Genomic DNA, 14,278 nt, shown 5'->3' with positions numbered 1-14,278 from the left:
TATCGATAAATAAAAGAGGTTAAAACGTAAACAACATTCAAAAAAAATTCTGATTTAAAAAATTAAAAAACCCGATTGGTTAAGGAATATTTATAAAAGAAAAAATTAAGGGCTCAACCGGGATATGAACCCGGGACCTCTCGCACCCAAAGCGAGAATCATACCCCTAGACCATTGAGCCGATGTATAATTGTAATTATAAATCAAATTTTAACTAAAGCAAATAAACTTTCACTATTTTGATTATAAGTTCATTGACTTCGTGTAATGAGTAACACCATATACCAGCAACTATAAGCATCTTCAGTCCATTCTAAAGAAAGGCCATATTCAATAAACCGTGAAAATTGAAATATTACATTCTTATAAATATAAATAATGAAATTTTAATGAAAACTTAACATTTACGAAGAAAAAATATTATTTAAAAGTACCACAGCGTTGAAAAAGTTGACAAAGTAAACGATGGTAGTCTTTAGTTAGGAAAAATTAATTTTTTTTAAAATTTTATCCACCAACCTTGAAAATATTGAAGCTTGCGAAATTGATTATATATATTGGCTTACCTATAAGTAACTTTTTTTTACATATTTAGCTAAACAAAAAAACCAAAATTAATCGTTTAACATTTTGATTGATTACTACTAATCAATCATAATTTATATTATAACGACGTTTTCCTTCTATACTTAAATGAAGTCAACGCTAATTTTAACTATTACATACTACCACCAGAGAAAAAAAACTAAATAAATGTATTAAAATTCAAATAAAATAAAATGAAAAATAATGGAAAATTCATAGCAATGATGATGACATTTGATCTTGAAAATATGAAGGTAATATCATTTTAATCATGAATGAAAAACAGGTCAAATACATTAATTAAGTTATATAATATTATTTTTATTGTTTATTTTTAGAATTAGGAATGGCGCGTGTATATAAAACAAAAAGTTAGTAAAGAATAATGTTAAAGGCGCTCATTAATTTACATTAAGTCATAAAGTTAATAAATTCGAGTTTTTTGATAATAATGGAAAATTTGATCCAATCTAATTGGAATTTTCTTTGAATTGATTTTGGGTCACTCTTTTCAGCTGTGGTGTCAATTTTTTGCTAACTATCAGGTATGTCCTTAATTCCGATACCAGGACTCCACATTCTTGAAATCTACTAGAGAAAGGTTAATTTTAATCAAAAATTTGAAAAGTATGACCCAAATTTAGTAGGATTACATACTTGATTTGTCAAAATTGGATAAAAATTGGATGTGATAGAGCAAAATAAAATTTTTTGGATTCTGATGACGTCATAAAGTTAAAAAATTTGATTTTTTTGATAACATAGGTTAATTTGATCCGATCTTATTGGAATTTTTTTTGAAACCCACTAATTTTGGGTCACTCTTTTCAGCTGTGGTGTCAATTTTTTGCTAGCTATCAGGTATGTCCTTAATTCCGATACCAGGACTCCACATTCTTGAAATCTACTAGAGAAAGATTAATTTTAATCAAAGATTTGAAGAGTATGACCCAAATTTAGTAGGATTACATACTTGGTTTATCAAAATTGGATAAAATTTGGATGTGATAGAGCAAAATTAAATTTTTTGGATTCTGATGACGTCACAAAGTTAAAAAATTCATTTTTTTTGATAACATAGGCAAATTTAATCCGATCTTTTGAAATTTTTTTTGAAACCCACTAATTTTGGGTCATTCTTTTCAGCTGTGATGTCAATTTTTATATAGCTATCACTTATGTGCTTAATTCCGGGACCAGGACTCCATATTCTTGAAACATATTGTAGCTAGGTTAATTTTGACCACAAATTTGAAAAGTATGACCCAAAATAAGTAGGATTACATACTTGATTTATCAAAATTGGATAAAATTTGGATTTGATAAAGCAAAATCAAATTTTTTGGATTCTGATGACGTCATAAAGTTAAAAAATTTGATTTTTTTTTGATAACACAGGCAAATTTGATCCGATCTTATTGGAATTTTTTTTGAAACCCACTAATTTTGGGTCATTCTTTTCAGCTGTGATGTCAATTTTTCGCTAGCTATTCCTTATGTGCTTAATTCCGGTAACAGGAGTCCACATTCTTGAAACATATTGTAGCTAGGTTATAATTTTGAAAAGTATCACCCAAATTAAGTAGGATTACATACTTAATTTATCAAAATTGGATAAAATTTGAATGTGATTGAGCAAAATTAAATTTTTTGGATTCTGGTGACGTTACAAAGTTAAAAAATGCGATTTTTTTTGATAACATAGGCAAATTTGATCGCAGCTCTACCAAACTTTTATTCGTATCATCAATTTCTCTAAGCGTTTTAACTTTTGATTAGAATTAGTATCATACTAACAATAATTTTGCTATATATATTACCCTGCTATATACATATATTACATAAACACAGGGTTTGAATATATCATTCTTTACAATGTGTTGAAAAAGTGATTCCATTTATTTTCTAATGCAATATACCTTAAAATATCGTGACAGACCTTCTTTCTATAAACAATATAGGTATAATAAGTATTAATAATTGCATTTCAATAAAATGATATTCTTGATAATTTACACAAAAAATTATTTTGTAAACAGGTGTGCAACGATATTGAAAGGCGCACTAACTTACTCACCGATATGAGGCACACACTTATAAAGACTATTTATTCAATATACTAACTTATCTCATATAAAATAAATATACAGAGTGTTGAATGTAAGTTTAAACTCATTTAAATAATAGAAAACTGTGGAAACTAGCACAGATTTTAAAGAAACTTTTTGTAACGTTTTTACAAGACCCCAAGGAACATCCAGCCAATTTAGTTAGAAAGTGGTAGGTATAGAGCTCCGACGGGAGTAGTTTTTTTGAAATGCTTATTTTGGTTTATATAAAAATAATGCAATTTTTGACCCAAAATCACATCACTTCTGGCACAAAAACGGAAAACTAAGTATTTACAAACTGTTATCTAGGAAGTATTCCGAAAATCGTCCCATGAAATTGTGAACTAAAGTGAAGATAAATTGACAAGGAATAAGTCAAGGCTATAATGAGATAGTCTTTATTATTAAAGTTGAAATTGCCCACCGAAGCGGTTGAATAACTGCTAATTGATATAATTAAGGAATAAACAGGCTCTAGTATTAAGGATGTATGAGCATGGTAGTGGGAGCACAAATTTAAAAATAGATATTTTCAATTTTGATGATAAATTTATATTATTACTTGAAGATATAAGACGAAAAGTAAGAATACAATTTTTCGATATCTGGCTTAATTTTCAAAATATCGAAAATTGAAAATTTTGTTTAATTATTTAGCTTTCGATATTTCGAAAACCAAGACACATATCGAAAAATTTTATTCCTATTTTTCGTCTACATTCATGAAGTTATAACAAAATTCATCATCAAAGTTGAAAATAAGATAAAAATAATTTCAACCCTTAATCTACCCTGCTCTTACATCCCTTATATGGACGGTGACACTTAGTTTTTTTCTTTTCTAATTCATTGCCAATATGTTTACTTTCTATTAAAAAGTTTTTTTAAAATTTGTTTTCATTCATTCCAAATGAAAATTATCAAAAACTTCCAAAATATGTCGTTTTTTGAGATTCCTCCATAAGAGCCAATGTATTTTATATCGATTTTTAATGGCTTTTTTCTTAAAAATTTGCACGGATACTTAAGCTGAAATTTAAACCACATATTCTTTGAGTAAAAGACTACCTACAAACAAATTTTGAGCCTTTAAATCAAACATCGTTTTCATGCTCATACATCCTTAAGCCTTGTGGGATTCCAGCAACTATATCTTACTTTTACAGTCTTTTAACATTTCTGTGAAATAAATATTCGAAAGGCATAAGTTGTGTCTAACTTATATGAAACATCCGTTGTATTTGAGTAACATATGTGTAGTATATGTATATTTTATGCATGTATGTATAAAGAGTAGGCGCTCACGACATAAGCTATTTTAAGCAATTACATCATTCAATATTTTATCTAATATTTTCAATGTGTATTTTTGTATGTGTGTGAATTCTATGCTAACTTTTACACACACAGACACGTATTTACCCGTCAGCCCTCCTGTTACGAGCATTTTGCTTAAGCCTTTTGTTTCAATTATCGTATAATTTTATCCATTTTAAAGTTGGCGACGTTGTTGAACGTCACTTTTTTTTTAAATTTATTTATATTACAATTTTTATTGAAAGCATTCTTACGTACATAGTCTACAATTATATGTATTTTCTATATTAAGTTGTCATTGTTGTATGCAAAGAATTATTTCAATAAATATTTACAGTATAATTAATGAATATGATTATTCAAATTCGTACTCAGTAAATTAAAGAATATTTAACGCGTGAATTATTTGATGCATGTGCAGAACTCGTTAGCCAATCTCTCATCACGGGACTAAAGATTACCGAACGGTTGATGAGAGTGCTGACGGTTTAAATGAGTATTGGAAATGGAAATTTAGTTGTTCAATAAGTTTTTTATTTTATTTAAAAATTCCTATTATCAATTGATTGGTTTTGCTGATAAGATTATTATAATTATTCATGATGAAATTTTTAATTAATTTTTCAGACAAATTCATATACAGTGCTTTCATTTCAAAATAATCCACCCTTAATAACTCTTGACCTGATGTTATTATTGTTTTTTGTGAAAACACGTCGATTTAGATATCGAAAAGGAAGTTTAGAAATGGTACCTAGAGCTTCATTCCTTCATCTCCTCCCACCCCAACTTTGAAATTTCAAATGAAATCCTCTACCTTGTGATACCTCGTTTGAAAGGGAATAAATTTATCTCTTTAACCGTGAAAAATAAAATATAATCGATCGATGGGTTCTTAAGATAGACTCCACAGAAGATGGAAGGTATGAATTCCACCTTCTGTGTAGTCTATGAGTAGATAGATTACATAGAAGATGAAATTCATATATTTCATCTTCTGTGTTGTCTATCTTAAGAGCCCACTGATCGATTTTATTCTATGTTTCACGGTTATAGAGATAATTTTATGCCCAAATGATGTATAACAAGGTTGTGGGTGCCATTTGAAGCTCTAGAGTGGGGGGAGGCTAGATTCAAAGGCCTAAAATTCTCTAGGTACCATTTTTTAACTTCCCCCTCGATATCCAAATCAACGCATTTTCCTTTAAAAACAATAATCACATCAGGTTACGAGAACACACTGTATATGTATACTGTTGATCTATAAAATTGAATCACATAAATGAAAAATCAGTGGAAATATTTGAAGAAATTTCGAAAACTATATTTAATAAAATTAAGCCAAAAACTCGATTAAATGAAATTTTTTTGTGTATTTCAGATTTGGTTAAAAACTGGCTAGTTTAAATGAAGGGCGGACAGTTTTCAAAATGAATTATTGTGAATTTTCTAAAATGGATATCAGTCAGCAATATGGAAAACAGTAATGTTGATGGCATCTACATTAACTACATCACCATCCACTTCCAGAACCTCAGCTACACCAATATGTTATCAACGTTTTACCAAGTAAGAAACTATTGAAAAACTATTAAAAGATTCACTTGTTTAAGATGTTCACTTTAACTATTTTCTTCAACTTTAAAACATAAATAATGCCTTTAGTAATGCCATTACTACACTTATCTTATCTTAATCTTCGAAATTTCAAATAAAAATAGAAATTTCGCTTTATTATTGGCTCACGCTTATATTTGAAGCTTTGTTAGAATACAACACCCGAAGAACAAGTTTTATTACTTCAAAGTGTTTAATAATATGTAATTCCTATTTTTACAATAACAATAAACAAGTCATGGTGAATATGATTTTTGGACGTCGGACTCATAGCTTTCTGACTCGAGCAAATTATTGTGTCCCTTGTTGTTTTAGTAAAATACTTAATACAACTCTGCTTAAATTAGCTTACAAAAATTTTTTTGCTTAAAATGTGTTTCAGTTGGGCCGTAGGATCATCATTATTTATATATTTTTGACCGAGGCTTGTCTAGGGTCTTGTATAAGGTTTATGGATCGGGCATTTGAATAGGAGGTGTTTCAGTGTTTCTGGTTTAATTTTAATTACATATTTGACAGTTAGTGCCTTGCTTCCATCTATATCTCATTGCGTTAACGGTCAGAATACCAGAAACTCTTAATTGGCTGATTTTCGTAAAGTTAAATTTGCATAAAATTTTATATTTCTGTTTTCGAGCTGTAAGAACAATAACTCAATAATTCTTATCACACAGTTAATTGTAGACATTCAGCGTTTTTACGAGTGTCCGTCATGTCTTTATTTATATAGTTTTTTTAAGTAAATAAATATTCTACTCATAGCCTAGCCACACTAGTAGCATTTTAGAATAATTTTGGCTAATTACTTATGTATGTATTCACATTATAATACTGTACTTAAAAAAAAATAAAAAGATTATATAGGTATGTTGTCATCGATGTAATTAAATCACTATTATTTAAATTCATCCTTTATTCAAAAGTTATTTTTTATCAATCGAAATATATAGAATGTTTTTTTAATATTAACATTACTTTAACAATTGGGTAGATGACTGATATCGAATTTGCCACATTAATCCATAAAAATATAAAAGTATTCTTGATACCATAACAAAATTTGAAAGTTTAAACAGGGATTTATATGTAATGGCGATACTCAATAATGATCACTTTTAAAGTATCTTCCTCTTTGTTTAGGTACTTAACTAGACTTGATATAATTTTAAAAGTCGATCAGAAAGGCCTAAACTATACAGCATAACAAAGTTTTTCAAGAAAATTAAAATAATGTTGAGGTAACTCGTTCTTCGAGTTCCGGATCAGTATTCGTAAAAAATTCACGTAATGAAACTGTAAACAAAAACTTGGGCTCAACCGGGATTTGAACCCGGGACCTCTCGCACCCAAAGCGAGAATCATACCCCTAGACCATTGAGCCGATGGTATATCACGAGTAATATATAAAATTTGATTTAAGTAAGAATATACTTTCACTTAGGAGATTAATATAATTTTGTTTTAATACTATCAGGTATAAAGCCAGCGTACCTTGTTTTGAATTATTTGTAACCAATCAAATATTGATGTGGGCATAGTAAGTAATCTAATAATGATACAAGTGTGCTCTTTACAAAGGTGCACTTTTTCAGAGCTTACAAATTATTAATTGCAGCACAAACATAAAATTGATGAACAACTGAGTTGCATATGTTATTCGATTGTCTCCTTTTTTAAGCATTTTACCATTTTAAAGTTGTCCCACTATAGATATCCCATTTTATTAAGTGTCGGACAAAACGAATTTTTGTTTTTATTATTGATTGTCCCCTCCCTTTGAATTTTATGCTCTACACTCTAGTTTTTAACGAAAGTAATAAGTAAAATTGAAGAAATTAAGGCGCGTATAATAGCAAGTATATTCGAATTTTTCCTAATCCTCTGGGAGGTTCCCAGTAGGCAAATACTCCTTTGCTCACCCGTTAAATCCACCGCTGTGCTTAGTGTAAATCGTGTATACTTTACAATATTGTACAAAAAAAAAACTTAATTATTAAATTTAAAACTAAAATATAACATAAAAACATCCTCTATTTGGAATCTGCTTTTCTTTGTATGCATAAAAATGTTTATATTTGACAAATTTTTAAAAGAATATTTTTAATTTTTATTTTTATATTATTTATGACAATTATTGATTCAATGACATTGGTGATGGACATGAGTGAATCTTTTAAATTAATAAATAATGTAAATAATATTTAAATTGTGTTTACATGATACTTTTATTAATAGCTTGCTTTTTGTCACTTTAAAACAACACAAAAAAAAAAAAAAAACAGGAATATATTAAATGGCGTTCAACTGTATAAAATTTTATAGTGTTAAATAAGTCCATAAATTGTATCTCCTTCACTCTGGTTGATGAAATTCAATTTTATGAATGTCAAAACAAAAAATATAATTTTAAAAGTTGCTTATTGAACTCACCTAGTCACCTACTCCCTTCAATTTTCACTTCTTAGGTGACGTATATTATATTGGAAAAAGGGCGGATATATTACTTATCACGAGCAGATTTTCACCATTCACCCCCGCCTCAGTGATTTTATCCGCCCTTACCGAAAAAAGTTCCCCCCACAATCAGGCTAAGAATATACTAACTAATTCACTTTAAGGTATTTCCAGCTTGAACACTGGAAATACCTTTCCCACTTGTCGACAGATTTGATCTATTTTTTTTTCACAGACTCAGAATAATGTTAACTGTGAGATCCCGAAGTTGCAGAATTGTTGGTCATTTAGATCGTGAGATAATCAGTGGCTAATTTCGCAATTTCGAGGATCAAAACATGTAAAAGTCTCTGTCCTCCCAACTATTTTTTACGATATTAAAAAATTCTCTCGATAAAATTTTAAAAAACAAAGTAGGAGAGTTGAAAGGAATAATTTTAGAAAAAATAAATAGCACCTCGTCGTTTTGTTTTCGAAATATTATTTTTGACTTAAATTGTCAAATTGGGAACTTCAATAATTATCTCGGGTTTTAAACAATCAAAAATTTCTATAATTTTGGCATTTAAAAGTAAACCTTATTCTTAGTCAAAACTCGTTTATTTCTATAGTGGGTTATACCATAGTTTTAAAATAGGAACTACAAATACCATGCTGGAAATACCTTAATTTGAGTGATATTTTAGACAATGGGCACAATTTCCCTATGTAAGACACAGAGAATTAGGACTTTTTCATGGATCAAAATTATTAAAATACACATAGATCATTACATGAGAAAAATATAAAGAAGCTAAAATGATGGTCTTAAGAATCCATTTTGAATGCCAATTTATTAAACTTTTACCTTACTCTATTTTCTTTGACAGTTCAACAAATAAGCTAATGAAATTTTGCGTTTTTATTAATTCATTATATTAAATGCAGATAGAATAGAATTATATTCACATGAGAGCGCCGCCTTTCTATGTTTTGTTATTGTAAGCATTAAATTTTTCTGCTTACTAAGTTTAAAACGTACGCATATTTAATAAAAACATCATCAAAAAATTTTCAATGTCACATAATAATAAATGAAATAATAATAGAATTTCCTGAGTTTTGTACAATGCAGATCCAACGAATGCAATTTATATAAAATTTGATATTCAGCCTTGGTGCGTTTGTAAGTCTCTTATTTCTTCAGGATGTACATGTGACAAACTCTTATACAGGAATATGAGTTGGAACATTTTTACATTTTGTACTTAGAGCTTTCTTCAGTAGTAATGACTTTCAAGCAAAGTAGAAATTACGTTTTATAGTATTAATATATTATTGCAATGAATGTAATAGATGTTGAATTCCGCTTAAAAAGATAATACAAAAATTAGAAGAGTTAGAACAGAAAAAATAAAAATACTTCTTTTGACTATTTGACTATCTATATAAATAAAAAACAATTGCCAAAAAATGTTTATGCGCGAATCACTTCAAAGAGGCTGCACCAATATCGCCTATTTTTTGTTGTTGTATTAGTTAGTAATTATTAGGACAACAAATACTTTAAAAACAAAAAAACAGTCAGGTCGAAGGAGTTGGAAGCAAAGATTGTGTTTAGCGGGCGAGTCAAGCAGGACCAAGCGTATCGATCTTCGGGACCGAAGGCTGTATAATTAAGATTAATTATCACTAATTAAAACTTTTAGGCAGGTTTGGAGTGCTAACTAAAGTTACAACCGAATAATTGACGAGAAAAGCAAGCTAAAGCCTTATCAACGAAATAATAAAAAAAAGAAAGTTTGGCTGAACAGGTCACGCCTTAAGAAGGCCACATAGTATGATCAGCATACAAGCCCTAGACTGGAACTTCCAAGGAAGCCGAAAACGTGGAAGACCCAAGATAACCTGTAAGAATTCAGCCGAGAAAGAGATAGAAGAAGAAGGTGGAAGACATTTGTTGTAGCTCTATGCCCTCCAAAGGAATATAGAAAATAATATTTATATAATCAAAAGTTATAATCAAATAAATTGAAAATGAAACGAACTCCACCGAGTAATCTAGTCAAATATAAAAAGTCTGACATATGAATTAGTTCATGATATATTTTACCTCTAACATAAATATTAGTCTAAATAAAAATAATGAAATGACTAGTCTATTGTTAATTAAAAGTTGCTTAATTAAAAGTTTTAGTTTAATTAAGATGTTTGGCATCAGGCATCAACATAAGAATTGCGCGGGTTGTTATAATTTATTTGACATTAAATGTTCCACATTCAAAACTGAATAAACATCTAATCAATGATATAAGTTCAGTTTAGCCAAATTTGTTATTAACCGTAAAACTCGTGAGCTTGCCTACCACCTCGAACATGCCGTACTTAAGTATTTTTGTTTTTCGATACATTCATAGTTCACTTTTGCTGAATTGATTAATAATTATTAATGATATCAAGTGGTCATAGTGTCCGACAAACTCCCTGCTGCTTTTTCCAGACCGACATGCCAGCTTCAATATGGTAATATCATTGAAAACGCAGCACTTTTGAAAAAAGTCGTACAGAGAAAGTTTGATAGACTTGCCAAAAGGAAATCACTCTCGTAGTTTCAAGTATGTGTATTGATTGATCATTTAACAAAAAGACTGCGCTCCTGCGGACTTTACCATTTGGCCGTCAGTTGATTTATTTATTTCATTTCAATTAATATTTTAACACCAACCGGAATTAAACAAATGTGATGATTAAATTATAAAATTAAATATTTATTCATTATTTTGAAGTACAACAACAACAACGCACTTTATAAAACTCAACCCACACAAGCCGGAAGTGAACTTATGATAATTAGATACAACAAAAACACTTATCTGGTTTTTAATATGGAGTCTATAATAATATTTCGAGTTGGATTCATGATGTGTTCAAATTGTACTCACCTAGTTTTGTTTATACAACTTTTTCGTCAAACCTTTTTTTATTGCTAATATTTGTGTAAATACAAATATTAAAATAAAAATGCAAATGAATTATTTATTAGGTGAAATATTATTGAAAATATACCTAGTTGAAAATATTTAACCTTGAAGGTTATACAGAAATGTATTTTGAAAAGATTGAATCATTTGATTATAATATGAATATATCTTTTTATCTGATTCGTGTATTATTGTGTTTGAAATAACAACATTTTATAAAAGTGTTTTATAAAACGGTTTTATCGTAATTTTTAATGTCGTAAGTAAAGCTAGACAATGCTGTCCAAATTGCAGATTCAGATAGTAAAAATACCTAAGGCAGTTATGGTTATATCGGACAACTATCTTTTATCTGTCTGTGGCATCGTAGCGCCTAAGCGGATGAACCTATTTTAATTTTTTTGGTTTCAATTGAAAGGCAATTTAACGGAGAGTATTCTTATCTATGATTCAAAAGCGAGCTTAGAGTTCTCTTCTCGAAAAAACTAAAAAATTGGCGATGATTTTCAAAATCGATTCAATTTGGAAAAGGCATGACGTATAATTTTAACATATAAGTAATTACTATGGAAATGAATGGTCAAATAAACCTGGCTCAATTCATTTTAAAAAGTTTAATGGTAAAATAATTAGGTAATTCAAAACAATAATTCAAAAGAACAAACTCAACTCAAAAATTAGAATTTCAATTAAAATATTTCCAAAAATTTGTCCCAAAAAATGATAGCTCTCTAAGTATCCTTTTCATCTTATCTGATGTCCTTGACCATCACTTTGATAATGATTTAAGAAGGAGTGTTATAAGTTTAAAGTGTTTATCTGTGCGTCTGTGTGTTTCTCAGTGGCATCGTAGCCCCTAAACGATCGAACCGACTCGATTGAGAATATTTTATAGCTAAGTTTCCAAAAATCGGTTTACGAGGAATAAATCGCATTTACCGGGTTTTTTTTTAAATTTTGTAAATTTCACTTGTGTGTAATAATTAAGTTTACAAATTTTTATGATTGTATTGGCTTACTTGGCTCTTTAGCATAATATTTTAATCACAGAGAACTGACCAATACATCATCTTCTTATACTTTTCATTAGCCAACACGATAAGCTTTAAAATGAGGGATAAATCATGGAAATTGATAAAAGAATAACGAAAATCTCGAAATGTGACAGAAAACCAGGCTAGAGAAATAACATATAAGATTATATCCTTTACAATTGCGGTGTCGCAAGAATTTAAAAGGCAGTCTTCTTATTACTTACATGTGGCGCCATCCGGTAAAACCACAATAGTGCGGTTAATATGCGGATAATTATTCATAATTTTTAAGTTGACTACTCGAAATAACCATTGAATCATTGCATTATTGTACATTATACCTTTTATATATATAATAGTGTAGACGTTCAGAGGCACCCACGCAACCACTAATGTCAATTCACTGATGATAAATGTATCATTAGGTATTGACGTCAATATGCTTGTATTTTATTGTTTGATTAAAATTTATTGACAAAATATTTTCTGTGATTGCATATTATATTTTATGATGCACCAAAAGTAAAAAAGTAAAAATAGGAGGTGAAAACATCAAGAAAAGTATAAAGTCAAGTATAAACATTTGATTAGACTTTAATTAATGACATGTTTTAGATAAATTGTTTTATCTAAAACTGGTTCAATAATAAATCGGAGGATGTGTAAGCTCTAAGCACATTGATTGCACTCATTTTGTTTATAGAATACAAAATTTTTGTACCGCAGCAAGATTGCTATCGTTTGATGGTATCACTTGCACCAAACTCAAATTTATTCTGTCCAGAAGCCAATGTCGGTGAGAATTCAAAAAATTGAATAAAGACTAATTTCTTGAACTACTTTATAACTGGTAATTTATTCATGAACAAAGAACTGGCAAAATTTGTAAAAATTTTCTTTTATTTCTCTCGGCTTTGTTACCAAACCTCTACTTGTTCTCAAAACTGAAAACAATTCTTAGCTCTGAACATTTTATTTTAGTCTGAATTATTTTTAAGTTAGTAAAATTCTTACATCTTTGAATACAATCCATTTTCGTTTGTCTATCCATCTGTCATCACGATAGATCAAGAAACGAACAGATAACGAGTTGAAATTTTTGTAAATGAGCAACATAGGTCAATTGGGCCTTCTCTTAAATCTTGTAAATCGTAAGAGGTAGAACAAAAAATGTTCCTTATTTAAAAATGTCCAATTGTTTCCTCGTGAGGATCCAAATTAGAGTAAACATTTACTTTCCATTTTCTCCGAGAGTTGATAACTTGAGGTAGCTTCAAATAATAAGTCTATTGATTCTTAAGAAGGTTAACGGTTTTTTTTTTTTTTAAATTAACATTCAACCCTGTCTATTTAGGGTATTTTAAACCATTAACTCAGTCAATTGTTTATTTTCACTTGTTGAATAATAATAGTATCTGAAATAGATCTTCTCCAAATATTTTCTCCAAAAAGTATAAATGTGATGTATGTTGGTAAAAGATGTAAATAATCAAAGATAGTTGACGCTGAAACATTTTCTTGGGAAAATCCCTCCTGTTTGAATTTAAAAGCTGTATTCTTAGGAGCAATGCACGTGCCTACAGAAGCGGTCGTATATTAATGTGTCTTGTCATGCTCAACAATTTTAACCAGTCTGGATTAAGCTCGTGTTTTCCGTTTCGTGTAGTAAAATTTCTTCCCTTAACCAAGATTTGTAAGTCAAAAATCTGGATTAATTTAATATAATTAATTCAGTCTCTTGTGTTGTTGTTTCTTGTGTGAAAGCTTCATTGTTAATTAACTTCCATGTAGACTCTAATGCCATGGTTTATGCTGATTTCGATGTTAGTTCGAGTATTACCATATTTCTCTCTTCGCAGAAGTATAAGAAGTAAGATATTTTCCTAATCGCAGAAGTCTAATTATGCACTTTAAATGTTAATGTACATATGTATTGTGGCGTCCAAATAGAACATAACCGTTGTGTCCGGGTATTTTTTACCCATGTGCATTATTGTACAATGAATCAATCTTATATCAATATTAGAATTCTATATTAGGGAAATAGGTAATTATTTACATTTTTTAATGATAAATAAACATTTATCTATCATAAAATGAGCAGATAATAATAAATAACCGAAAAAACTAAACGGTATATACAAATGTTACTTGGCCATTGCAACCTGGTGCAACATACCCGCTCACTCTTCATAGAGTA

The 14,278-nt window shown here is 29.2% G+C and overlaps 1 protein-coding gene and 2 non-coding genes across 3 annotated transcripts in view; 1 reads left to right on the top strand and 2 right to left on the bottom strand.

Moving 5' to 3' along the window:
* Positions 1-109: 109 nt before the first annotated feature.
* Trnap-ugg lies at positions 110-181 on the bottom strand. Its single transcript has one exon. It is a non-coding gene; the product is annotated as a tRNA-Pro (tRNA).
* Positions 182-5,499: 5,318 nt separating this feature from the next.
* The window catches only part of LOC123291437, a 120,560-nt gene continuing 111,781 nt past the window's right edge, over positions 5,500-14,278 (top strand). The window contains exon 1 of the mRNA XM_044871727.1: positions 5,500-5,582. Within this exon, the coding sequence (XP_044727662.1) occupies positions 5,500-5,582 (83 nt within the window). The remainder of the gene's footprint in view (positions 5,583-14,278) is intronic.
* Trnap-ugg lies at positions 6,940-7,011 on the bottom strand. The gene has a single exon. It is a non-coding gene; the product is annotated as a tRNA-Pro (tRNA).

The sequence above is a fragment of the Chrysoperla carnea genome, chromosome 2, assembly GCF_905475395.1.
Source record: "Chrysoperla carnea chromosome 2, inChrCarn1.1, whole genome shotgun sequence".
Taxonomy (NCBI): Eukaryota; Metazoa; Arthropoda; class Insecta; order Neuroptera; family Chrysopidae; genus Chrysoperla; species Chrysoperla carnea.
This window is presented reverse-complemented; position numbering and strand designations above follow the sequence as displayed.